At 52.0% G+C, this 25,673-nt stretch overlaps 1 protein-coding gene across 1 annotated transcript in view; it reads right to left on the minus strand.

Annotated features, from left to right (window-relative positions):
- Nucleotides 1-25,673, minus strand: part of IGF2R (insulin like growth factor 2 receptor) — a 110,519-nt gene that overhangs the window by 45,903 nt on the left and 38,943 nt on the right. Inside the window, exons 6-21 of the mRNA XM_032651793.1 lie at nt 24,918-25,047; nt 23,041-23,146; nt 20,336-20,498; nt 19,999-20,173; nt 19,060-19,163; nt 13,572-13,736; nt 11,020-11,160; nt 9,765-9,905; nt 8,556-8,693; nt 7,831-7,978; nt 7,155-7,332; nt 6,368-6,483; nt 5,756-5,924; nt 4,041-4,220; nt 1,624-1,725; nt 384-485 (exon numbers count right to left, since the gene is read on the minus strand). Coding sequence (XP_032507684.1) covers nt 384-485; nt 1,624-1,725; nt 4,041-4,220; nt 5,756-5,924; nt 6,368-6,483; nt 7,155-7,332; nt 7,831-7,978; nt 8,556-8,693; nt 9,765-9,905; nt 11,020-11,160; nt 13,572-13,736; nt 19,060-19,163; nt 19,999-20,173; nt 20,336-20,498; nt 23,041-23,146; nt 24,918-25,047 — 2,258 coding nt within the window. The remainder of the gene's footprint in view (nt 1-383; nt 486-1,623; nt 1,726-4,040; nt 4,221-5,755; nt 5,925-6,367; nt 6,484-7,154; nt 7,333-7,830; nt 7,979-8,555; nt 8,694-9,764; nt 9,906-11,019; nt 11,161-13,571; nt 13,737-19,059; nt 19,164-19,998; nt 20,174-20,335; nt 20,499-23,040; nt 23,147-24,917; nt 25,048-25,673) is intronic.

Consider the following 25,673-nt stretch of genomic DNA (forward strand, 5'->3'; position numbering starts at 1 on the left):
AATAAATAAATTTTAAACAAACAAACAAAAAACCTAGACTGCTGGGCCCCACCCACAAGACACTGCACCTCCTGCAAGCTCCCAGGCAATGCCCACGCTGCTGGCCTGGGACCACCACTCCAGACGCATGGCCACACGTTAGGAACAGCCTATCTTCTACAGAGTGACAACCTCACATCTGCAGCATAACAGGATGGGGCGACGGCTTCACCTCATTTCCCCTTCAGTCTGGGTTTTCTCATCTCTTCTTGGGTAAAAGCTGCCATCACAGGGCCCTGGGCAATTCCTGAGGGCACCTGCCTCCCCTGCAGCCAGCTGCAGGTGACTTCCACGCATCCTCCCATCCTTCCAAGGCAAGTCGGAAGTCATCACGCAAGCCTTACCACAAAAGTCTTCCCGATGCCCGAGACCACATATCCTTGGGAACTGTTTAGTGGGTTCAGATCAAACACATACCCACTGTTGGGGTCCCTGATGGAGCAGGCCTGCAGGAACAAAAGAGGCAAAGAGGCACATTCAAACCTGGTCCATGAGAACATGGCAAAGACAGAGCAGCTCCAAAGCCTGCCCCGCGTGGACTGCACTGACGCTAAACCCTGTCCGAGAAGCAGCCCTGGGAGAGCTCACGGCCCCTTCCAATACCGCATCTGAAGCGCTCCAAGTGGGACACCAGCTCAGAGATGCTGACCTCATCTGAGCTCCTAAGACTGCTTCATTTACCTGAACAAGACCGCTGCTGACCCCCAAAGACAAGTGAGGAACCGTAAGAGACCCACAAATAATTACCTGTCTCTTCCCCTTTTCTAAAAGGGATAACGAGCCCCCCTCTTCCCCCACCGCCTCGTGTCTTTTTTCCACCCCACCCGCCATATGCAGAGAATGGAGCAGTGGCCACAGCCTCAGAAAACACTGCCGGCGGGCCAGGGCGGCGGGCCCCAACTCCCACCCTCCCTGCGTCCCACAAGCCCGGGACCCTGCGCCGGGAACATTCATCTGGGTGAGCCTGGGCTCTGCTGCCTGATGGAGCCCTGAAAAGGGAGGGAAATCCGTCCCATCATAAAGAAAAACACCCCGTGCTGTGAACACAAGGTGCACCCCGGGAGGGCAGAGAACACATCTCGGAGCAGCCGGCTGCCACGTTCTGCAGGCAGGGGTTCACCGAGGGCAGGCGCGCATGCCAAGGCCGAAGCGCGGCGTGAGCCCGGCGCTGCAGCAGGCGCGGGGCTGAAGCGGGGATGCGGCTGGAAGCAGGGCATTAAAACCTTAAACATCACGTTAAACCACACGGGCTATGTCCGACAGACGATGGGGCACATTTTAGGCACGGTCGTGATATTTAAGCACCCATCTCTGCGGTGACGGAGAACCCAGAGCCACCGCCACGCTGACGGGACAGCGATGTGGAGAGAAAGGAAGGAACCCAGAGGGAAGCTGGAGGCCCTGGTTCTCATCCCAGGACTGGGAGCCGGGGCTGAGGGAGAGGCACGCGGGATGACTTCCAGATGCCTGCTGTCGAGGCGGAGGAAAGGCAGACACTGTAAGGGATTAAGAAGCACAAGGGGAGGGGTGCAGAGCCGGGACACCCGGGTGGGAATGGCCAGAGGCCCGGGACCGCACCCGTACCTGGTCTGTGTCTGTCGTTACTTGGACAGGACAGGCAGCCTCCGTGTTCCACAGGAAGCTGACCACACACTCCCAGCTGAGAGAAAATATGGGATGGGTGTTCTGAAAGGACAAATCCGGGATAGAAGTCAATATGAGAAAATGGAACTCGCTCTAACCAAAAGAATGCATGGCTGATAAATAACAAGAGCTAAAATGTATGGACTATCACGGGACAGCGCTAGGCCAGGTGCTGCACGTGACGTCTCTAATTGTAGCTCAACGTCCTCAGCATTCCTACTGAGGAGATGTTCTCTCTTACGCTCGGACGCTGGGAAATTCACCTGAGGTCACGCCAGGAGTCAGTGGGAACTGGGATCCAAACCTAGGTCTGAGTCCAGTCCACGCTTCTGAAAACCGTTCTACACCCAGATGCGGAACAAGAGGCAGAGCCCAAGGTGCCGGTGTACGTGATCACAGCCACGCAAGCGCAGACGCAGGCGAGACCGACCTATGGGGCGCGGGATCGGCACGGGGCTGGGGAACGGACCGGGAAGGGGCACAGGGAGGCTTTCGGGCTCTATCTGCAGCCGTGGGTCTAGGTACACGGGTGTGCTCATCCCGCCGTGAGTCACTGACCATCTGGGCACTTTCCTGGGTGTGTTTTCAACAACAGGTGTGATGAGCAGTCCTCAACTGAGCCTCAGGACAACCTCTACCTGCCCTCTGTGTACAGATGAGCAAATGGAGGCACAGAGGAGGTGAGACGCCTGCCCAGACGCACAGGTGAAGGAGATGCTAGGCTGGCCCGCACGCCTCACCCACCAAGCACCCTCTGACCTGAAGTCCCCACCCTCTCAGCCGCAGCATCACCAACAGTGAACTAAACACACACCCATCCCTCTGCCTCACCACGCGGCTGTGGAAAGTCCTGGGACTGTGCAACTCCCCGGGACACGACCCTCATTCAGTGTTTCCTGGGCCCGTGAAATGCGCCACCCCCTGCAGCACTGCTGAGGGATACAGTTAACAACGTACAATCGCTCTGAAAACTGAACAGCACTGTCCAAATAGGATGTCACAGGAAAGCTGAAAAAAAATAAGGGTCCGAGAGAACTTCCTGGAACTGTCCACTATCTCTGTGGCAACGAGACACCAGAGAGAGGAAGCGGAGCGGGATGAGGCCCAGGGAAGGGACGCCCGGACGTGCCCAGCAGGAGGCGAGGGCCGGGCTGGGCAGCCAACATTCCTTCCTGGGACGGAGAGCAGAAATCGGGAAGCCGACTCTGGCTTATCGGAGTGTGTGTTTACAGCTCAGTTATGCGACACTTTCCTTGCACAACTCAGGCTGTGCTCAGCCAGCTAACATTTTCCTTCCCTTATCAGAGTGACCTTAAGCTCTAGAGACATTATCTCTTGGGAAAAACTCGTGTGCTGGCAAAGGACAGAGAAAACTTGGCGTCTGCAGGACGCCTAGTATGTAAGTGACTGAGGCCCCCTGCCTGCGGAGAGGCGTGGACACACCGGGCCGGGTTCTTGTCTACGAAGTGAGAGGACGCTGTAGCAGACCCTTAAAAAGTGGAACCGGCCCTTGGAAAGAATCTGTTTGATAATAAACATGAGCTCTTTCTTATTCCCACTCAGTGTTCATCGAAGAGTTTGGCGATGATTCAAAAACACACGTGACCCAGGTATAAGTGTAAAGCTCCAGGTTAAAAAAAAAAAAAAATTAAGTTCAGAATAACAAAGTTCTGGAAATGGACACCAGTGATGCGTGCCCAGAACTGTAAATGTACTTAATGCCACTCGACTGTACATCTAAAAACAGCTAAAACGGTAAATCTTATGTTATACGTCTTCCACCACATTGTTTTTAAAAAACCAATGGGGACTATTCCCAATGACCCCGGGGCATTTTTATTTGGAGTTTTCTCTTCTGTTCTGCCCTGGCCGAGGAACTCGGGCCCAAATGCAATCTCCATCACCTCCTCCATTTCCCAGCCTTGAGTTTTCATTCCTGCTTTTCTGACGTATCACACACACCTCCCTCCGTGTTCACCCACTGGCCTGAGCTGCACCCAGCCTCAGTCTCCTCTATGAAGTCTGCTGTTTGGACTGAACCGTCTCTAAGACCTATTCTGCAGCCGTGATCCTCAGATCACCAACTCACAGGGACTAACAGGCAGGGCGGCATCTGTACCACTCAGAGAAAGAACTCAAGTCTACAGAAGACCATACAGTGTACGTCACAAACCAGCAGTAAGAGATCAGGCTTAAATTTGAGAAAGGACAGCCACACAAGCACCATCACCGTGCTCCTTGCCTCCTTGAGTTTGTATCACATGCTGGCCTGAAGCAGAATTAAGATCAACCTTTGTCCCTGTGAAGAGACACCCAAAGCAACCAAGGTCATGGGTGACAAGCAGCGCCTTCCTTACCAGGCTGCCCCTGGAACAGACGAGGTGGATCCTGGTGGTGTAGGTGGTCCGTCTCCCATCGCTGGTGGTACAGGCTGAGCCGTTCACGTACTCCAGGAGGAGGCTGCCGCTGTCCTCCACCATGGGGCCCGTCTTCGCCATCCCCAAGTTGCTGATGGAGACGGTTTCAGAAAATGAACCCTGCAAACATGCGTGTCCGTTATGTTTCCTTCTGAAGAGAAAACAACTGATTTCCTCGTTACTAACACAGTGGATTCTCATTACTCACAGTAGTTGTGTTCTATAAACTCGCTACAAATGCTGAATTAGTGAATACTGAACCACCGTTCGTACACAGAGGGGAAACACAGTCAGCCCTCCATATCCACAGGCTCTACCTCTGCAGGTTCAACCAACTTCAGATCGAAAATATTCAGGGGAAAGAAATTCCAGGAAAAACAAAACTTAAATTTGCCACCAGCATCTACTAACGTAGCATTTACACTGTGTTAAGTATTGTAAGTAACCTAGAGGGAACTTAAAGGTGAGGCTGTGTGTAGGTGATGTGCAAATACTGCGACACTGTACATAAAGGTCTTGGGCATCCTTAGCTGTTGGTATCTGCCGAGATCCTGGAACCAATCCTCACCCCACGCACCAAAAGGGACGACTGGAAGTACCTATATGTACACTTATGTCACACAGACTGTGATCCTGAATACTCAAGATCCTGGTAGATTCTATTTTCTTTATTTTACAAAAGAGAAAACGAGGTTCAGACATGCTAAGTGACTTATCCAAGGCCACCCCACTAACGGGCATCAGAGGAAGGACTCAAACCCCGCCCACCTGGCCAGGAGCTTCTGACACCGCACTGCCCACCCCCCGTGTCTCCACCCTCTGGCCGTCTGGGTAGGAGAGCTGAGACGAGAACGCAGAGCCACGTCAGGCCCCTCTGCACATGTCCACGGAAGACTGTGAAAGCACCCGGTACTGATTTGGAGTTACAAATAAACACGAGCAAGTAGACAACTTCGCAGACACAGAATCTGAGAATAACGAGGACTGACTGTCCTTTGAGGCCGTTGCTCCGACAAAGAGCACGCGCGCGTACGTACACGTGTACACACCACGGGGTGCTCACTCTGAACCACCAGAGAGCGCTCGCCAGCTTCCCTTAAAACACCTCCAAGCTGCCGTGTAACAGAAGCCAGCAAAGTACATTCCCGGCATGCTATTTTTAAAGAAGCACACGTACATCTTTATTTTAAGATGCACCGTGTACACGGAGCCCAGGGAAACATACCAAAGCTCCAGCAGTAGCTGCATTCCATCGGATGACAAAGTGCAGCTCGCACCCTGGCGAGAGCTAACACTCGGATCTAGTTCATCCACAGCAGCTCTACCGAGCAGGTGGCCCCCTAATTAGTCCAGAAGTAAGAGCTTTGGGAAGCAAAAACTATGCTTTACAGATGTCTGCTGCTCACGCAAAGACACTTCCTCTGCCGAGTACTGGGAGCACAGGAGGTTCCCCGACACCCAGGCTTTTTTAAATTTTAAATCTGAACCATGTCTCGAATAGGATCACATCTGTAGGGGGCAGGGGAATTCACCCCGAGGCCCCTCTCCCACTCAGAGGGCTTCTCGTCAGCAGCCAGGCCTGCTTAGATCTGAGAGTCCCGAAACAGCCCCCTCCACCACCAAGTCCTGGGCTCAGGAGGGGACGGCAGACTCACTTGGTCGTTTTGGTACTTCATCTGGCAAGCGGACGCGTACCGATCGCAGCCCGGCACTGGGTTCAGAGGTCGACACACATTTATGTAGTACTTCCTCCACGTGCTGTGTGCCCCGGCATTGTCCAGGGCATACCAGTTTCCTCCATGACCACCCTCGGATTTTGCTAGCCTGAAATTTCAAAGGGAAATGCATGCTTTTCAAGCTGACAGGTTTCGGTCCTACGATCCACTTCTAAGCAGTTAGAGAAATACTGAAGGAAACGTGCCCCGCCCACCAAACTACCAAAGCCGGCACACCTGTGTTCTCGAACTCACTAAATGCAGCCCCCGGCACACCTGGAACTGGCCCCGCACCTCTGCACCAACAGGCATTGCTTTAAATGATGCAGTGAAGACTGAGGTTTTGCTGGGCGAAGACTGGTTGATCTCGCACAGGCTACAGGACCATCAGCAGAATTCCTGCTGCTTCAAGCTCCCACCTTGGTCCTGTACCTAGAGCTAACCTGATCCCCTATCATCGGCTGAGTTACATGCTCACCAGCAGGGTCTAATCGACCTCAGTCAGCGCTTTCTGGACTGGGGCCCGGCCAAGGGCAGGCTGACATGCCTCACCTAGAGAGGTCGTACTGCTCCATCGTGGAGGGGTCAGTCACCACACACTCCAGGGGCTCCACCGGGCAGGCGTAACTGCTGTACCACCGGAAGTTGTAGGTAGAGTTATCTTCTTCCTAATCTCAGGATAAGGACAGACATGGGAGGGGTGGCAGAAAAGAGTAATCATTACACAAAGCCAGCATTTCTAAAAAGACGGGGCACTTTTTTCTAAATAAAAACCACAGGAAAGTTAATTTACTTTGCCCATCCCTCTCATTTTATTATAAAAAAGATTGCCCAGCAATAAATTAAGATGGAAATCTATCCTCTGTTAAACGGGAATAAGGGATGGTTTTGATGCTTTTGTGTGTTTTGTACCCAAAACCAACAGTGTCATGGGCTGTGACTGAGGTGTACAGCCCACTGAAGCAACAGCTCAGAAAATGAATACTGCCCGTGTCCTCTGGCAAATCTAAAAGGATTAATTAAAATCATACGAGATGACAATTTGCCCAGGAAACCAGACTAATAATAGCTCTCCTTCTAAATAAAGTTCCCAGGACAGGCTCCTGTGTAAGTCCTGAGGAGCCAGACAACTTGATGGTTTATCCCCAAGGACCATCCCAGCTCCTACGTCACCTACAACAGAATCTTGTCTCGCTCCAGAAAAGTCACAAGCCCTGTCTTGACCACTTTTTTCTCTTCCCCTGCCTTTACCAGACTGACGTTCTCTCCCTCCTTGCCTGTCGCTCTGCAGACACACACACGGGCACACACATGTGCACACACACAGCACAATTCCTACCTGATATTCAGGGAGACCCACTCCAGCGTCTCGATCACAGAGAAAGGTGAGCAGCGTGGCTCTTGGCGTGTGCCTTTCGTTATTGTAGGGCGTGCCATCTTTGTAATTCAGCTGGATCATCCCGTCATAATATGAAAGCTTAGCATTACTGCGTCCCAAGTTCCAAGAATTCCCACCACTAAAACAAATAAACAACGTTTCTCAGGAAAGATACCAAGACCAGAAGCTCTGTGATGCCGCGATGCTGAAGGAAGCGCCGGGGACAGCGTAGGGGGTGGCAGTGCCGGGACGGCAGTTAGGATCTCAGCGCAGCAGCGGTGCGAGGGCAACCCCACCCCACACCGGACCCAAATCCACGCTCAGCGCGGCTGGCTTAAGGCACAACTCCCTGGACGAACACACTGAAGGGAGAAGCGTGTACATAAACCCATCCAACAACTGCGAAGTGCCGACTACACAGAAGGGAGGCACTGCACGAATCCACTGCTGTCCTGCTCCTTCCCTGGGAGACGAAAGCTCCCGGCAGCATCCTCCGGTTTCCAGTCCAGGTCTTTCCAGAGTTCACACACTCACCATAAAGCAAAGATGTCAGCAGACAACACACCTACTCCAGAATAAAACACCTGTGAGCACAAGATACCTAACGAAAGACCGGGAACTGGGAACAGTTACTTGCCTTTTTGACACCTGACAGGCTCCCGAGTCCAGCTGGCAGGAGCCCACGGACACCGCACCACACACGTTGATGTAAAACTCGTACTTCTCCGTCTCAACTTTGTAGGCACCATTCTTCTTTGTGAGAGGCGACAAGTCAAAAGAAAACCCTAAAAAAGAATCAAGACCATCCCAGGTCAGTGAGACCACAGTGAAGCAGAGCCCCCTCAGCTCCCGGCCTCCAGGAGAAGCTCGTGGCCAGGCCTGCCCAACGGCTGGGACGGGAGCTACCAGGACCACTGTCACCAACACTTTCCCCTTGGAGACGGGTGCCCCATCACCACGCCCCTTCTGCTGCATTCACCGAAGACCCGAGTCAGAGCCCGGAACTCCTGGGTGAATGAACAACCAGTGTGTTCAAAGCGGGACGACCAACGGCCATGAAAAGTCAACGGTGCTGGGTTTCCTGGCCAGAAATTCATGCGAAAAGCCTTTTCAAACATGATTTACTTCCTGTGCTCCTCAGGTTTTGCGATCAGCAAACCTACCTCGACTTTGAATATGACAGGTTTTTCATTATCTCAGATAAGCCTGAAACACCAGATTTCCGGAGTTTTGGTCAAACAGTATTAATATAATTCTAACACAGATTATCTCTGAAACACTCATAGAAAATGTTAAGAACAAAACAAAAACAAGCTAAGCAGGTGCAGGAGAGCCTGCCCCACAAGGCGCTCGGACACACACCTGCCTGGGAGTCGAAGACGGTGCAGTTGTCCCCCTCGGTCCTGGACAGCACGCAGGCCGCCGCCGTGTACCACTCAAACTCGTAGAAGCAACCGTTCGCCGCAGAAGTTCTCAGCACTGGGGCACTTTCTAAATCACCTGCCGAAGGGGAAGAAAGACCCATCGCTGATCCGGTCTCAAAAAGCTTCCCTTGTTCTAAATACACTCCGCCCCTACAAATGCCGATCTGACGCCCCTACAAAGAGTGGTCAAACCTTCAGAGACAGAAAGGACAAGGCTGGGGGCCAGGGCTGGGGGGGAGTCCGTGTTTAACGGGACAGAGCTTCAGTTTGGGAGGACGAGAAAGTTCTGGAGACGGGTGGTGGTGTAAACATACTTAAGGTACAATGTACACGTAAGGTGCTTAATTGCTGAACTGTGCACGCAAAAATGATTAAAATGGTGACTTGCATGTTGCACGTATTTTACCACAATTCCTTTAAAATGATGAATCTTATATTATGTATATTTTACCATTTTCAAAAATTAAAAAAAACTGTCCTGGTCCTTGAACTTATCCCACAGCTGGGAATTTATCCAAAGGAAATTTTCCAACAAGAGGTAGAGAGGATATGTCACAGCACAATCACCAACACTGGAAACGTGCTATTAACCCAACAATAGGGAAAATGCTTAAAAATAGTAAAACCAAGCCATTAGCAACAAGGAAGCCCCTAAAAATTATAAACACAACTGTGAAACATAAGAGAGTCTTCACAAAATACTATGTTTTGAGGAACATAAAAATGTGCGGATCTATATAGACCTTGACCCTGAAAAACAAGGTGCACTGAGTGTATCGACGCTGAGATCACAGACAGTGTTTTCAAGCACTTGTGATGTGATGCTCCCCCTTTGGAGGAAGTGGAGCAGCCTCCACGTCAGCCCGCGCCGGGCCTCAGGAAGAGGAAGCCGTGCCAGGAGCGTAACTCATCTGGAAAACTGCAGCACAACCCCCCTGGACACCATATGGTTTCTTCATCGCTGCGCTGGGGCTGGGGAGGGGGATCGAGTCCAATGGACCAACACTAATGCTTCTGTAGCCTCGGTGCTCGGCCCGGGCCCGCTCTGCCTCGTCACCCAGGCAGGGGCCGGCGGCAAACCGAAAACTAAAGAATGCGGCTGCCGCTGGGGAAGCCCACGAAGGCGCCACGCGTTTGTAACGTGTACCTGGCTTGCACACGAGTGTTATATTTGTGCTCATTTTCGTGTCGCCACACTCATCACCATCTGAGTAAGACAGCTGAATGTGTCCTTTCTCTCTTGTGGGAGAAGAAAGAAATTTGCCCAGATTTTTACTTCCGTCCTTATCTGGAAAAGAGAAGAGAAAAGGGAAAAAAACAGAAGACGTGATTAAAAGTGAGAATGACACAGACGAAGAGGTACCAAAAATGAGCCGAGGCCCCGCAGGTGTTCGGAGGGTCAGTGGGTTTCTTTTGAGTGACAAGTTTGACAGGGCAGCGGCAGCCACACTGAGGACCCCAAGGGCACCTTCAGGCTTAGGAGGAAAGTACGAGAGTGAATAAACAACGTCCTCTGAGGGCACAAGAGGCAGAAAGGCAAGAACGCACGTTACACCATCCTGGAAAATAACACTGTTCCCCCCTGTGTGGGGCCCTCAGCTCTCCTGAGACCCAAGGCCTGTCGAAACCGAGGGGGCAGCATTTGTCCCATGACCAAAGCAGAAACTAATTAAACCTGTGCAGCCAGCCAAAAACCGTGACCACTTAATTCTTGGTTCAATTGACTTTTACTGAAGGTCTGTCTCAAGTCCTTCTTAAATAAAGGCAGGGACATGGCTGGACCTGCTTTTAAAAGACACACCACCAATTCTGAATCCTGGGATAATTCCTAAAATCCAACCTGGGTTCACAATCCCTTATCTAATGCTTGTAACAGATTCCAATTACTCCCACTGTCTGTCGTTTTCCAGGTGAGTCTTAAGTGACAAACAACTAATATGCTATAAACACTTACATCCAATTGAGAAGTCGCAACCAACACAGTTACAGCAAAAGGAACCCAAGGGGTCCAGTGCTCTCGCATGAGGCTACGAGAGTCCACCGGCCTGAAGCCATAACACTTGAACAATTCCAGGCAGAAAGGTTGTTAAAAATCAAAATCAGTTCTACACGAGCACTGGCAATGCTCCTCCACAGGTGACGGAGCAGAAAGATAACCAAGTTCCCCCCAGCCACTTCCTCCTGTTTCCAGTGAGCCCACCTCAGAAGGCTTCAGCCAACTTCAAGATACCCGAATGCACCAGTTCCCTACATTTGAGTCATTAAACTCTTTTCTTCACCATCCTTTATACGCTGAACGCAGAGAAAGGAGGCTGAGATAAACCGCAGGAAGAACTTCTAATTCACTCCCACCTGGATGCAGCCGGGCTCCGCGTTACCTACAGGCACAGGGCACCACTCACCCACAGCGCACACGGCCGCGTCCTCGGGGCAGCCCCTCGCCCGGCCCTTCTGCAAGACCCTGTGGCAGACGTTAATGAAGAAATGCTTCTTTCCTGGTTCCCTCTGGCTGCCATCCACGGCTTCCCAATTCTGTTCCAGTTCTGTAACCAAAAAAAAAAGAGTCTTCCAGCCAAAGGCAGTGATTATTTCTCTGTGAGTCACACCATAAATGGTGATTAAGCGGAAGGTAAAGGCCTGAAGCTCACCAGGCCTGTGGTTGCTAGACGTCAGGCACTCACGTTTCTGGACCCGGCAGGCTGAGGGCACACAAACTCAGCGAGAATCTCAAGCCTGTCTTGAATGTGACAGAAACAAGCCAGCCCCGAACAGCTCCTCAGAAGAGGAGGCTTAAGGCGGGGTGGGGGGGCCGCCAGAGGATTAAACAGCAAAATTCTCCCAAGCCCCAAAGTCTGAAATCAGAAACTGAAAAGCAAAGCCAGACGCCAGCCCAGACTTGAGATGCCACTGGTGACGCATCTGCCTCCAGACCACAGATAAGGCAGACCTGGCCCAGGGCTTCGTGCTCCGTGCCCCCGGAAGATAAACAAGATACGTGGTCCCTTAACTCAAAGGGTTCATGACTCAGTCAAGCATGAACAGAAGACAATCCGTGGAAGGTAGAAGGAGCACAGGCTGAGAGCAGACAGCAAGTCAAAGGCGGACCATCCCCCAACAGCCCCCAAAGGCATCACTGGAACCGTGTGGGAAGGAGGACACACAGACAGTGAGGACGCTCCCGTGCGGACTGGAGACGGAGGTTTAAAAGGAAGATCCCGCGTCAGTGGTAACACGGTCACTACGCACCGGTGTCAGTAACCGGGAAGGGCTCACGGCCGACCACGACAAACACTGTCCTGAAAGCTTTGGCTGGGCTGGGGAGGGCTGAAGGGCTTCAGGCAGCAGGACTTCTTTAAACTATCAGAGAAGGATGTGAGCTCTCACCTCACAGCTTCCTTAGATATCTGGGTGCAAATGCTACACAAATAACCCGGGTCCCAGAGAACCGGAGAGGTGGCCCAAGTCAGCCGAGTACGAATGTATCTCTGCAACCTCGCAGATCCTAGGATCTGAAACCACCACTCAGTTTACTGTAAGAAAACTGGGGGGCAGGGGTGTAACTTGCTCAAGTAAGTAAACACAGCTGGATGCGGGGCCTCAAACCCATGTCTGGGCGGAGGTGAGAGCTCTTCCCACTCGGCAGACAGAAATCCAGCCTCTTGACCAGGGCACAGACTGTAACCACGGCACCAGCCCCAGGGCTCAAAGGTGCTGAACCAGGAAAGCACGGAGACGGTTATTCCCCCGGGCAATTCGCTGCCCGACAGCATCTATAGTGGGGCTCCTGTTCAAAGGACAGCGTTCCAGCACCCCACGAAGGAGGAATTCTCCTTCTAATGTGATACTTTCCCAAGCAGCTGGGACTCTGAACACGTGAGTAATTGTTCCAATAGTAGCTGGTGACTATGTGGCCTCAGGCCGTTCTCCCTGTCTTGTGTACTATTCCACTTTACAGAGGCAACTTGCTTCTATCTATGCCCAATTCCAGGGCTGCTGAAAGGGTGGAACTAGAAATCCCCACCTAGATCTGGTTATCCCTGTTGGGTGACCCCACGCTTACTGTTCAGTCTTCTGTGCCCCCTGCTAAATTCCACGGCCCGAGGGGGCAGGGGTCGTGCTCGCCAGGTTTGCTGCCGTATCCCCAGCACCTCGCCCAGCCCCCGCCAGCAACAAACACTCCGCAAGCCTTGGTTCACAGGACAAATAAATTAACCTCGATGGGTCTTCACCATGAGCCAGTCCCTGTGACAGGTCCCACATCCCGCCTCCTTTCAGCCTCACAAAAGAATCTGAGATTGGTCAGGGAATGCAAATCCTCATTTAGAGACAGGAAAGAGGCAGGGAGACGACACACACCTGTCACCCCAGGTGTGCAACCCGCTGGGCCTCACAGTCTCTGTGTTAAGTGGGAACACCGCCTGCTTGAAGGCTGTTGTAAGAGCTTAAACTCTTTAATTGAGCTATGACTGACACATGACACTGCATCGGTTTTAGGTGTACAGTACGATTCGATGTATGTATATACTGCACAACAACTGCCTCAGTAAGTGCAGTTAACGACCATCACCACACAGAGGTACCAATTTTCGTGGGGATTTTGACAACTTTTAAGATCTACCCTCTTAGCAACAAAAGTTTTTAAAAAAAAATTTTTTTTTCTAATCACAAAGCACAGGGCCTGGCACACAGAAGGCACTTGGCCGTTTTTACTGAACTACGATAAGATGAGCCCAAGATATTCCAAGTAGAAAACGGTAACGCCAACCTCAAGTTCAGATATCTCGCCTCCTGATTCGGTGTCATTTCTGATAATTCATACTGCTCCGTGAGGAGCGGGGAAAGGCCACGATACAGTTAGCTGACAAGGAAAACTGTAACAGCATTTCCAAACGTGCTCACGGGAAAGACCCAAGAGAACGTGCGCGAGCACACACGGAGCGGGCGGTGGGCCTACCTGAGTGCCGGGCCAGGGCCGACAGGTCGAAGCGCTGCTTCCCGTCGGAGACGCCGCAGAGCAGGGCCTCCTTCTCGTCCACGCAGGCGTACTTCGTGTCCCACGTGAAGAAGTAGGAGCAGTCCACCTCCCCGGTGAACACGGGAGCCCCTCTCCCATTGTTACCTGTGCCGCATCAAAAGGAAGAAAGCACCCATGATGTGACCAAAACCCAGGAACGTCCCAGGAGCAGAGACAGCAAACAGGACACCCGTAGCAGGTGTGCAGGCAAACCAGTTCCGGGCTCAAACCCCAGAGATCAGAGTGGCTTTACTGCGTTTCACACGACCTAAACCCTACAGGGCAGGCCTGTGTCCCTTTCATCTTGGTGGGATGGTCTCAAGAGGACAGAAGCCTGTTTTCAGCGGGGTGTGAGCCCCAGGCAGCGGTCAGTCTCTGAGAGGCTCATGAACACCAAGCCAGAACAGGGAGTCACCGAAAGGGGGGCAGAGATCAGGGCTCCAGTTCCAGAGAAGTGCCACTGGCTTAATGATGTGCGTGTGAGCAGGACACGTTCCCCAGGACTCGCCCCTAAAATGAGCATGGAAGAGGGATACGGTCTGCAGCCGCTCCCAACTGAAGGGTGCTGAGGTTTAGTAACCTCGCCCCGAGAGGGGCCAGCATCCTGGATCCTGGGGACTCTGGCACGCGTGGGTCTCTAACGCCCCACTCCAATCAGCCCGAGGGAGCCCCACGGGGCTCTCAACCGTGAGCCCTCCCTGCTCAGCTCCGCTCTGCAAGCTAGGCCTTCATGTGCCGCCTCCCCGTCCACGTAGCGTGGGCTTCAGCAAACTCTGTTGACTTTTCCCGTACCAGAAATTCTATCCCCTCGCCTTTCCGAGCTAGTGCACTGCTGGCACGAAGGTCCGTTTTCCACCCCTTGATGGTTTAATAACCCTCCTCTGGACCTCCTACATGATTTACCTTTCTTGAGGTTTAGGGCCCTGAAGTGCACAATGTTCTAACGGAAATAATATTCTGTACCAAGGGCGAATGTTGTTTCAACTGCAACTTCTATTGAATCTTTAATATTATAAACATCATAATTGTAACACCAGCGACAGCGGCTAAGGCACACGGAGCACAAGCTGAGGCAGGCGCCATGCGAAGCACTGAGCCCTCCACAGGGGTTGGATGCAGAGAACAGGCTCTGTGTTAGGTACTTCACATACATTCGCGTATTTCCACCGTGAAATCCTACGACACAGGGACAAGCTTAGCCCCGTTTTGCAGATTTAGGGGGGCTAAATAATTCGCCTATGGCTTCATAGCTAGAGGGCAGAGGAGCCAGAAATCAAACCCAGACGGTCTGGCCCCGGAGCCAGACTCATAACCGCAAGGCAAGACTTCCCTGCGCTACTGTGTGTCTTTGGTTTGTTGGGTTTTTTTTTTTTTTTTAAGTCCTCTAAGCCATTCTCTTTTAAGAACCAGCGCTCCCAACTTCCCTTCCGACAGCACACGCTCTAGCTGGGGGTCCGCCGTGCCCTCCACCAAGGGAGCAGTGAAGCTGCTTCGCCTCTTTCCAACATGCTCCCCACCCCTCTGCCCCTTCAAGGTTTACATACAGTTTAGTCCCACTGGACTGGTATTTCACTGTTCAGAAAAGATCTGTGTTTCCTGAAAACTTGACGCACTCAGTGTTTTTCTTTTACCAGGTAAGTTTACAGACGATTAAATGATACTATGAATGGTTCCAGGGTCCGTTCCTACTCAGGAGCTAGATTTGCATCTGAAACTTACTAATGATCTGCTGGGAGAGCCCATTTTAAATAAAATTTAAATAACCACTGGCATGCACCCTACCTGCATTCTTATTTAATTCCTCCAAGAATTTGAGGAGAATAGTAAAGGAAGACTCCCCACTACCAAACCACGCTGTTTATTTAAACACAATGGCCTTGCCATCAGGACAGCTAAGCCGTACGGTTTCCGGCCACCAGCAGGATGAGGATGACTTTCTGTAATCTCTCCATCAATCTCATCCCTGAAAGTTTCCCGGCTCTCCAGGCTCCAGCACATCCCCCAGCACACCCTTTACGTGGCCTGGCGGTACGTGGATTCTGCACCAGCTGAAGGCAGAAAGTGGACCCTCCCAGTGAAACCCAGCTCTGGCCTGGGCAGCAGGCGGCTGCCCCATCCCCCCACCGCTCTGGGACAGAAACTAAACCGGTTCATCTTTCCCTCTAGGCCCACGGCTAAACTGCACGTCCCGCCTCACTGCCTCTGAGGTTGGGCCATGCCTCTTAGTTCTGGTCCATTAAAAAAAACAACTGCTGTTCCCATTCTGCAGAGTCCTTGGAAGCCATGTCCACAGACAGCAGCAACACGAGGTGGAAAATGCAAAGGTCCCCACACGACCACGTGGAGCACAGCCCCCTAAGGCCTGAACGCAATTAAAGAGAACAAGTCTTCAGTGTGATCGTGAGTCACCTGAATCTGTGGACAGTTTTTACTGGCCTATGCTAACACACCGCACTCCTCCCCCCAAAACGGTCTCATGTCCTTATGTGACAGGATCACCGATAATCAGGTATCACGTTACATCAAACTAGATATAAGTTATTGAAACAAATGGTAAAAAAATATATATATATATTATGGACAAAAAAATAAACTTATGTACCTCTGTGTCTTGAAATGCATGAAACCCTAGATTCAGAAGCATAAATAATTCCTGGAGATCCAAGTTGAACTATAAACCACATTTCATAATATTCCATAGCCAATCAACACCCAATTCAACATGCAAAAATACATTATTACCAATAAACCCAGAATCCACCAAGGGGTTTTCTCTAAAAACTCTAAATTTAAATTCAAACAAGGTAAAAATGGAATAATTTTAGCGTACACAGAACATAGTACCTACAGTTGGCTCCAAATCACAGAGCTAGAAGGAGTCTTAAATATTTCATAATCCAGCTCCAGCCTGAGAGTAGGCTCAGAAACACCTAAAGTCTCTGGATCTGGTCTCCGTGTCACGATCACAATGACATGAGTCTTCAGGATTAAGGCACTGCTATCAGTTTTGTCAGGTCTGATAATGGCACTGAGGCTACGTGAAGGAACGTCCTTTCCTGCAGTCTGGGTGGAGTGTTAACGATCCACTGGGGACGTGACACAGCATATAAACGTGAGGCAAGTTTGGTGGAACATTAACAGCTGTTAAGCCTGAGTGGTGGGTGTGTAGGTTTTCACTATAATGTTCTTTCTACTTATATATTCGAAAACGTGTATGACAAAAAGAAATAAAGGAAAAACAAATGGCCTCTCCTATTTGTTTCCCGCCTCAGCCCCCTTGGGCTCTAGCTTCCTGGCACGACTCCTGGAGGTCCATCCCTCTTCCCTGGGAGCCCCTGACCAAGGGCCCTTCTCAACATCCTCCTCGTCTGCTGGGATCTTTCTGGATCATTATTCCATCCTCCCAACATGCCCAAATGAGATCAGCGCGTTCCCAAAGATCGCGGCCAAGTCATTTATAAAAAGTGCGGACAGAACAGGGCCAAAGGAGGTAGCGACAGGACAGAGGGAGCCTCGGCCCACACAAGTCACCCACCCCAGAGCAGCCCAGCAGCAGGGGAGTCTGGGAGACCCGGGCAGCCCGAGTGCCTGAGGGTCTGGGGACTTGGGATAAGACGGAGGCTGCATTTCCCAGGGGCCTGGACACAGAGTAGAAGGGGTGGACTTTGGAGAGGGTCTCCTACGAGCCTGGAAAAGGTGAGGATGACGGAAGAAAGATGGAGAATCTGGGGAAGGCAGGGCGGGCATTCAAACCAAAGGGAGATGGATCCAAAGGCCACGTCCAAGCCAGATGCACGGCCACCCCTGCTTAGTCCCTTCACGCTGATTTCTAGATAAAGTCCAACTCCTCTGCAGGACACATAAGCTTTTCACAACGTTGCTCCAGCTCCTTCTTTAGCCATGGCCTGGACACCCAGCTCTGACCTGCTCACGGCTACCCAAATTCCCGCCTCTGCATGAGCTGTTTGTTCCTCCTGCCACAAAGACCAGCCCCCATGGCCACCCGGCTTCTGCGCCCAGCTTGCCCCTAACTGTCCTGCAGGGCTCCCTCACCCAGCACCTCCTCTTAACTGCCTCGGTCCTCGGGGGTAGCCAGACCCCAGACCCCTGACCTCAGGGCCTCCCTCCGGATAAAGGCCCAGGTGACAGACCTTGCCAGGCACCCGCGTCCCCTGCACTACGTCATCACCATCCTCATCTCTCTCTCTGCTGCTGGTGTGTAAACGCCCGGGGAGCTCTCAGCCATCACGGCATCCCTAGGCTTCGCAGGGTCTGAGCAAACACGTACTAATATAATGTGTTCAACGCATCAACTGAGAACATGCCTCCAATGTAAGCTCGGAGCGCACGTGGCAGGGGTAGGGGGCTGACAGGCAACAGTGGGCTGAGAACAACGGTGACGATGGCCAGCGGCGCCAGGAGTCAAGGGGTGTCCTGCTATGAGGTCTCCCTCCTGCTTCAGCCCAGGTGATTCTCTGCTGACTCTCCGGGCGGGTTACCAGCGCTCGGCGGTGGTCACCACCCCTCCTGCCCGCCTCCACCACCAGAGCCGCTTCTGGAGCACGGCTCCCGTCACGCACAGCTGCCTCCCCCAGGCCCCGCAGTGAGTCACACAGGAACCTGCCCCGTGACCAGATGGTTAAGAGCTCTACCATAGAAACACACAAAACAAACAGTGAGGGGCCAGGAGACCCTCAGGGGTGGGGCGGCCGTGCGAGACTGTGCCAGCTGTGCGGACGGGGCCAGACCCAGGCGGCTCCCAGACCGGAGCTCTGTGCAGGGGCTCAGCCGGCTTGCAGGGCACCTGGGGTCACGGCTTGGGGGTCCACTGATTGGACGGCTCTCTCAAGATGGTGGGATCCCATCACCTCTCAAGAGATGCAAACTGTGTTCAGAATCTCTGAGATACGGACGGCAGTGCGGCTCTGTGAAATGCCAGTGCCACTGTGACGTCAAGGTAGCTTCTCCGAGTCACTCAGAAAAACCAAACATTCCACTTAAAGTTGCCCTGGGGTCTCTCGAGATCCCCAAATCCCACCTCTACAGCAGGGCCACCATTTGCAAAAAGGGTCACCTAAAAACTCAGTTCCTAAAAGAAGAGTTGTTTAGTGACAACCCATCAGAAGGTGGTGAGTAAACCCAGACTGCCGGCTTTGAGCGCACTCCGGGAGAGCCAGAATTCAGGACAGAGAGGCTTTCCCAGCGAGCCTGACTCTGGGCCCAGTCCCCACACAAACAGAAGACAGAAACAAGACGTGTGTGTCAGGCGTCGGCAGGGCGGGGTGGGGTACTCCTACCCGCTACGACAGAGGGGGCCTCAAAGGGGCCACGTCTGCAGGAGGACGTCTGAGCACCCCACTCAGCGCTCCACATTTCCACGGAGCCCGCCCACCCGCACAGGTACGCGGCTGACCCAGGGCGCACTCACCCGCAGTCTGATTGCACGCGAAGTTGATGACGCTCATCCGCTGGAAGCCGGAGCTGCACGTGTCGCCCCCGAAATATACCAAGGTGAGGTCTCCGTCTGAGTACCTAAGTTTTTACAATACACACACGCACGTGTTTGGTAGAACCAAGAAAGAAACTTGAATCCTTAAACACTTCTACAGTGAGCCTTCGCATACCATCCACAGAGCAGCAGCGACACAAAACAGCGAGCCCTCTCGCAGGCTGGGGAAGAACCGTCTACAGGAGATGAGTTCCAAATGGACGGGCTTCCCGTCCTCTTACTTCAAAGTAATAACTGGCTGGGAAAAGGCACTGAAGGTTTTGCTAGGACCATGAGGCCTCTTCTGCTCTCATTTTCGGATTTTGTACAAAATAAGTAACGCCCAAGAAGACACAGCTTTTCCAGCAACTGCCATAAAGTGTGACCTGAGGGATCCTGGTCCCTCAGCTCAGAGAAACTACATTTTGATAAAGCTTTTGTGAAGGTAACTACCGAGGTAAGGGTCACAAGAATTGTGATGAATGCGTTTTCCTAGTTGTTCAACACTTGTGTGTGATGTCCATGGTGTTTCAGAGTCTCAAACCACCAGAGAAAAATCAAAACTCCTCGGAAACGTAAATTGTAACATACAAAAGCCATATCAACTAATGAAATAGCTTTCCTACAGTACGGTTCCCTGCAAACAACAGATTATAAAGCGAACCGTATTAACAGAAGCATTCTTACTGTAAAGCCAGGAAAAGCATCCACTGGTCAGGGATAGACGGCACCTGCCTGACTCACGCAGGAAAATCACGCCAGCTTAACTGATTTCCCTGTGCTGTGCGGAAGGTGGAAGGAGGAGGAAGGCGGGGGAGTATGTTACGTCTCACAGGAACACGCACGATGCACCTGAAGTTACGTGGAGGCCATACGCACCGAAGGGTTTGACCCTGGAGCTTCCCTGCCACTTTGACTTGAGTGGAATCTGACTTCTTCACTTGGCAAACTGCAGCATCCTTCTTATCACAGATGTGTGCTTCAGTTCCTCCACAGACATTCAAATAAAAAACATATTCCTCCCCCTCTGCGGTATAGTACGAGGAGTTTGAAGCTAAGGAAAAGGGAATAAACAAGAAGAGGCTCTGTTACGCACACAGGTGTGGGTGGCAAAGTGACAGCATCAAACTCGAAACGCCCACCCCAGGGCAGGGGGAGCTCGGTCCCTGGGCTCTCATTCCCTCTCCCACTTCCTGGCCCCCAGGCACCCACTCACCTCCGGGCTGGCTGAGCGGCTGGAGGTCAATGGCGATGTCGTGCTGCTCGCTGCTCAGAGAGCAGTTCCCACTTTCCAGGTAATCCCTGTGGCAGGCGTACTCAGTGATCCACTCGATTTCAAAGCGGCAGTTGGATTTCGCCGTGAGCTTGGGAAGGGTGCCCTATCATGAAAGGGGTGAAAGGAATGCAATTAATTCTTTTCATGAAGCTTAAATGCAGATGTTTCTGTGCTTCTGAAAAGCCAAAGGTATGTTATTGGGGTTTGACATTTTTCTGTTCTTTTGTCTGCCTTACAACGACTCCATTTCCTTGAAACCCTTCCGGTCCCTTCCAGAGTCACGCGCAAGCGTCAACCTGTGAGCCCGCCCTGAACGCGGTATCACCCGCCCACCACGCCCCTGGCAAGCAGTCATGACATGTGAAGGGCCTGTGGTCCGTGCACCCCTTTCAATCACAGGTGCCGCCGAGCCTGTGCCAGATGGACCCCCCCCAACCCCTGCCCGCTGGGTGGACATCACTGAGCCTCCATGCATCTGGGGAGATGGTCCCTAACCCCTTTCCACGGGAACGTCCATGGCTCTAGGGCACACTTCACCTGTATTCACATCTGTTCCTGCCCCTGGGTGAAGCCAGGGTATCGCCCACCACACACCCGGCTTCTGGGAAGGATGCCACGAAGTCACTGTTTACTGGGGGGCGGTGTCATCTTTCTGACCTTCCCTGGGAGAAACGTCTCCCTGGCCTTAGCATCAGGAGTAGCTGTGCTGATTCCAGGCGCCTCACTCTGCAAGCGCCTACTAAGCACCTGCTACGTGCCAGGCACGGGGCTAAGTGCCGGGTTTACCGTCACTTGATTAGTAAGGTGCAGAGCCGCGGTCCAGCCCCGACTACGGACGCAAAATCTACGCTTTCAGCCCTTGGCTCAGAGCAGTCAGACATACATACAGTGACGTGGACCAAGTGCTGAGTGAGAGAAGCTGGACACCACGTGCTGTGTGACTCCACTTGTGTGGGATGTCAGGAAAGGCGAGACAGAAAGGTGGTCCACAGCTGCCGGGGCTGGGGGAGCAGGGGAGTGATGGCAACTGGGCAGCAGGCTTCTCTGGGGTAACGGAAAAGTTCTAACACAGACCGTGGCACTGACTGTGCAATTCTGTTAGTACACTAACAACCGTTAAATTGTACTTAAAACAGGTGTTATTTTTAATGTACATAAATTCAATAAAACTCTTTTAAAAAGATCTGTGTGGCAAGGCGAATGTTTACTCAAGTTCCAGCTCCTAGAAGCGTTCAATAAGCCAGTGGAAATTCTTCAGTAAACCTTCAAGTGTTAAGGGGTCCAAGCCCACGTCCCCCAAGTTCTACCCAGGGAACAGTCAGGCTGGAAACAGAACCCTCAGCTCCACTGATAACCCACCAGCCCAACGGCCTCACATCCCACGGAGAACAGAGGGGAACTTCTCCATCCTCTCCCTCGTGATAGTGTGAAATGATTTCTCACTGAATGCAGCACAAGTAAGAAAGGGACACACTAAAACCACTGCCGGCTTAGAACATCTCATCAGGCTCAAAAGATTTTGATTCACATCTGTAGGATGGAGAGTATAAATAAATAGTCCTCAATATCGCGTTCAGGACTAACGCGGATTACCGGTCAGTCAGGTCCCTGCTGAGCGGACACCACGCGACCCTAGAAGTCTGGGGACAACGAATGGAAAGCTGGCTGGACTGCACTTTTGTCTCCATAGACGCCCCCCTACACACACACACACACACACACACACACACACACACAACAGGCCAGTTGCCTGCCAGAAACCAGAGCAAATTCCACGTTTGTTTGGGGGGAGGGGAGGACATTCTTTGGCAAAAGAATTCAGCTCCTCCTACTTCATTCTACAAGGAGAAGGCAGAAATAAATTGGAGGAAAGCCCTACCCTTCCTTCCTCCCTGGGGATGTCTCCCCTCATCACCACCGCATCTGCAAAGACACTTAAGCAGCAGTGGACCGGAGAGACACCACTGGGCACGGGGCCCAAGGACACCCCAGACGCAGGCCCTACCCTCAAGGAGTTTACAACCGCACTCGAATTGAGTAAACAGCCAGAGGACAGGGTGGTCAATCTGCCCGGGAGAGTGGGGGGGGGGGGGGGGGGGGGGGGGGCAGGGCGGAGGCGGGCAGGCGACGGGGTGACACGCTCCACTCTGAGTTGGCAGGAACCTCCCTTCTGGCCCTAATTCTCCTACACTGGTACCCACCCCCGGAACCTCAGCCGCTGGCCCGAGCCATTTCCGCCAGGTCTGCATACCATCTGTACTACTCCTTTCTGACTGTGTTTCTGTAAACCAATCAGCTACTTTGGCCGTGCCTCAGCTGAAGCACTAACAGACGTGAAGCCACAGGGTTAGGATGGTACGTACGGTCTTTTCAAATACTCATTCCAACCGGCATCGCTCTACAATTTTTTAAAATCTGTCTATGGACCACTTAATATCGCACTCGACCCTTGAACAAAACACCATTCTCGTAGCATAGACACCCCTCCGGGTCGCTGAGAAACAGCAAACAGCAAGCCGAGCACGTGCGTCCGAGTCAGTCCCGGGAAGCATGGCTGCCACCTCCACGGAGGCATCTGTCCTGCACCAGCCCCACCCTGACTTGTGCTCACGCCACTGGGGCGTCCTCTCAGACAAGCCACTCACCTCTCTGCGCTCCGACGGGCAGACAAACGTGATAGTCACTGCCGGGCTGTGACCCTCACAGAAGTCTGGATGAACTTCCCCTTCTTTCACATAACTCAGGACAAGCCTGGAGGATACACGTCGAGAAAAGAGGGTTAGGGTTACAAAAGTACAAATTACATTCCAATTAGCCTGCTGCCCTGAGCCTTCAGCTCAAGCTTCTGTTCTCCCTTTCCCCATGTGTGCAGAAAGGGAGAACAGAAGCTTACATTACGAAAGAAGCCATAGTACGAAGTAAGTTAAATTTATTTCCATTTGGGAAAAAAAATTTTTTTTTAAGTAAACTTCAATGAGTGCTTTAAAAAAATAAGTAGAACAACCAACATATAAACTTAAATACTAAGAAAAGCTGTTTGAGTACAACAAAAAAGATTATAAACAATCTAACAAAACAAAACAAACACAGCCCAGCCAGCCAATTGCATTTCAGCCCGCAAGGCTACACGACCACTTCTTCTCTAAACAACCACTTCTCAGTGCGAGCGGAAGATCTTTTTTTTTAAGCCTGAAGACAGCCCAGCATCCTGGTGACACGGCCTCCCGCGGCCAGGCAGAGCCTGGAACCGCCATGGGGGTGCTGGCCTAGCTGTGGGTTGTGGCCACAGTGGCCACAGTTCCCGGTGCACCGGCCACAGGACCACCGAAAACAGATGACCTTCCTTTCCTGTGAATACACGCTCAGGCTTTCGCTCGATGCCCACACTTTCCGAATTCGTCTCTAGCCCTCCCAGTAAGGAAAGACACCCATTTATCACTTAGGATGGTGCGATAGGCTGAACTGTGTCCCCGCAAACTTCGTATGTTGAAGCCCTAACCCCCCAGGACCTCAGGATGTGACCGTATTTGGAAACAGGGCCTTGGAAGAGGTGATTAAGTTGAGTTCACTGCTGTGGGCCCTAATCAGACAGTATGGGTGTCCTTATAAGGAGAGGAGATCAGGACACAGACACACAGAGGAGAGGCCGTGAGGGGACACAGGAGGTGGCTCTCTACGAGCCGAGAGGAAAGGTCTCAGAAGAACCCGCTGACAGCTCGGCCTCCAGAACTGAGAGGAAACAAATTTCTGCTGTTGAAGCCGCACAGTCTGTGGCACTTGCTGTGTCAGCTCTGGCAAACGAATACAGACGCACATATAGAAACCTCTCAGATGTTTTTAAATTTAGGTTACGCTCCAGCTCTTTCTGGGGACAGAAGTGTGATCTATGGCACACGGTGACACACCACTAGTTCCAGACTAGAGCAGGTGCAACGAGGCGTTTACCAAAGGCTCCTGGAACAGGGAGAAAATCAAAATCCTCGATCTAAGTTCAGGATGTGGTCACGTGTGACACACTGGAGAAAAACCTCTCCCCACCGAGAGAGGTACAAACGCATGAGAAAAATGTGTGTAAACAACACAGCTTATTAGGAGAAATGAAACATCCCCACTGGGAACTAAGGAGCGCCCCCTCGTCCCAGTCGGGAAGCGAACTCTGCACCCAGAAGGGCAAAGCGGCCCTCCTGTCACTCGCCTCCAGGACGGTGTTTTTTAAAGAACAGATAAAACCACGGACGTAAAACCAACGTCACAGGTGACAAAGCAAGGAAGATGCCCAAACACACCTTAAGGTAGGTGTGACTTCATGAAGTGGATACCCTATGGACATGGGCTGGATCACGATGCACATTTTCCTGCCTAAGTCACCAAGCCTACGTGACTCAAGCAACGACCAATAACTTTACAAGCATATGCGAAGTAGTAATAGTAACTCTGTAAGCCCTGTTGAAAGGGATATTCTTGCAACTCCCTGAAAAGCCAGGCTCTTGCTGAAGATTACACATGCCACCAGCAGACCGACCTGTCATTGCTCATGAGCTTCAGTCCCTCCTTGGGCCGGCCGACGTCAAATGCCCGGTCCCCTCTCACCAGGCAGGCGGCAGTGCCGGTGGGACAGGGACGCACCTCTGGACTCGTGGCCCGTAGCACCTCTGTAAAACGTGTGACATTGAATCAGAGAATGTGTCAAGTGTAGCAATCACACTTAACCTTAGGTCCAGGGTCCCTGGTAAAAATTACCAAATTGTTTTAAGTCTCCATAAGTGATATAAGGTAGCAGAGGTCTGGAAACCCAGAAGAGTAGGATCCCATCCCATCCTGAGACCCTGGGCAAGCCAACGGCCGATCTGAAAGTGGAAAATGGGAACAGCTTTCCTGCCCTGCAGGGCAGCCGAGAAGTGAGGGCGAAACAATGTAAGATGCTCACTCTGTACCTGGTACATAAGAGGTGCCGATAAACAGGGACTAAGATGCTACTGGTAGTTAAGGGACACAGCCCTTCTCCTAGAGCTACAGGAACCTTAGAATCACCTACAGACAAGAAAATGCAGGGTCTCCACGGAGTGGATTGGTGGAAAGATGAGTAGATTCATGGAAACAACCTATGGGCAGTTCTGGGTTCGAATCTTAGATCCACTCCTTTCTGTCTCTATAACTTTGGTCAAACTGCAGACGGATCCAACTGTCAGGGCGCTACCTCACCAGTCTGGGGGAGGAGTAAAGAACAACCTAGATGTGCCTGGGATAACAGCCAGACAGGACAGCCTGCCGGCAGCAA

The sequence above is a fragment of the Phocoena sinus genome, chromosome 12 (genome assembly GCF_008692025.1).
Source record: "Phocoena sinus isolate mPhoSin1 chromosome 12, mPhoSin1.pri, whole genome shotgun sequence".
In the NCBI taxonomy this organism is placed as follows: domain Eukaryota; kingdom Metazoa; phylum Chordata; class Mammalia; order Artiodactyla; family Phocoenidae; genus Phocoena; species Phocoena sinus.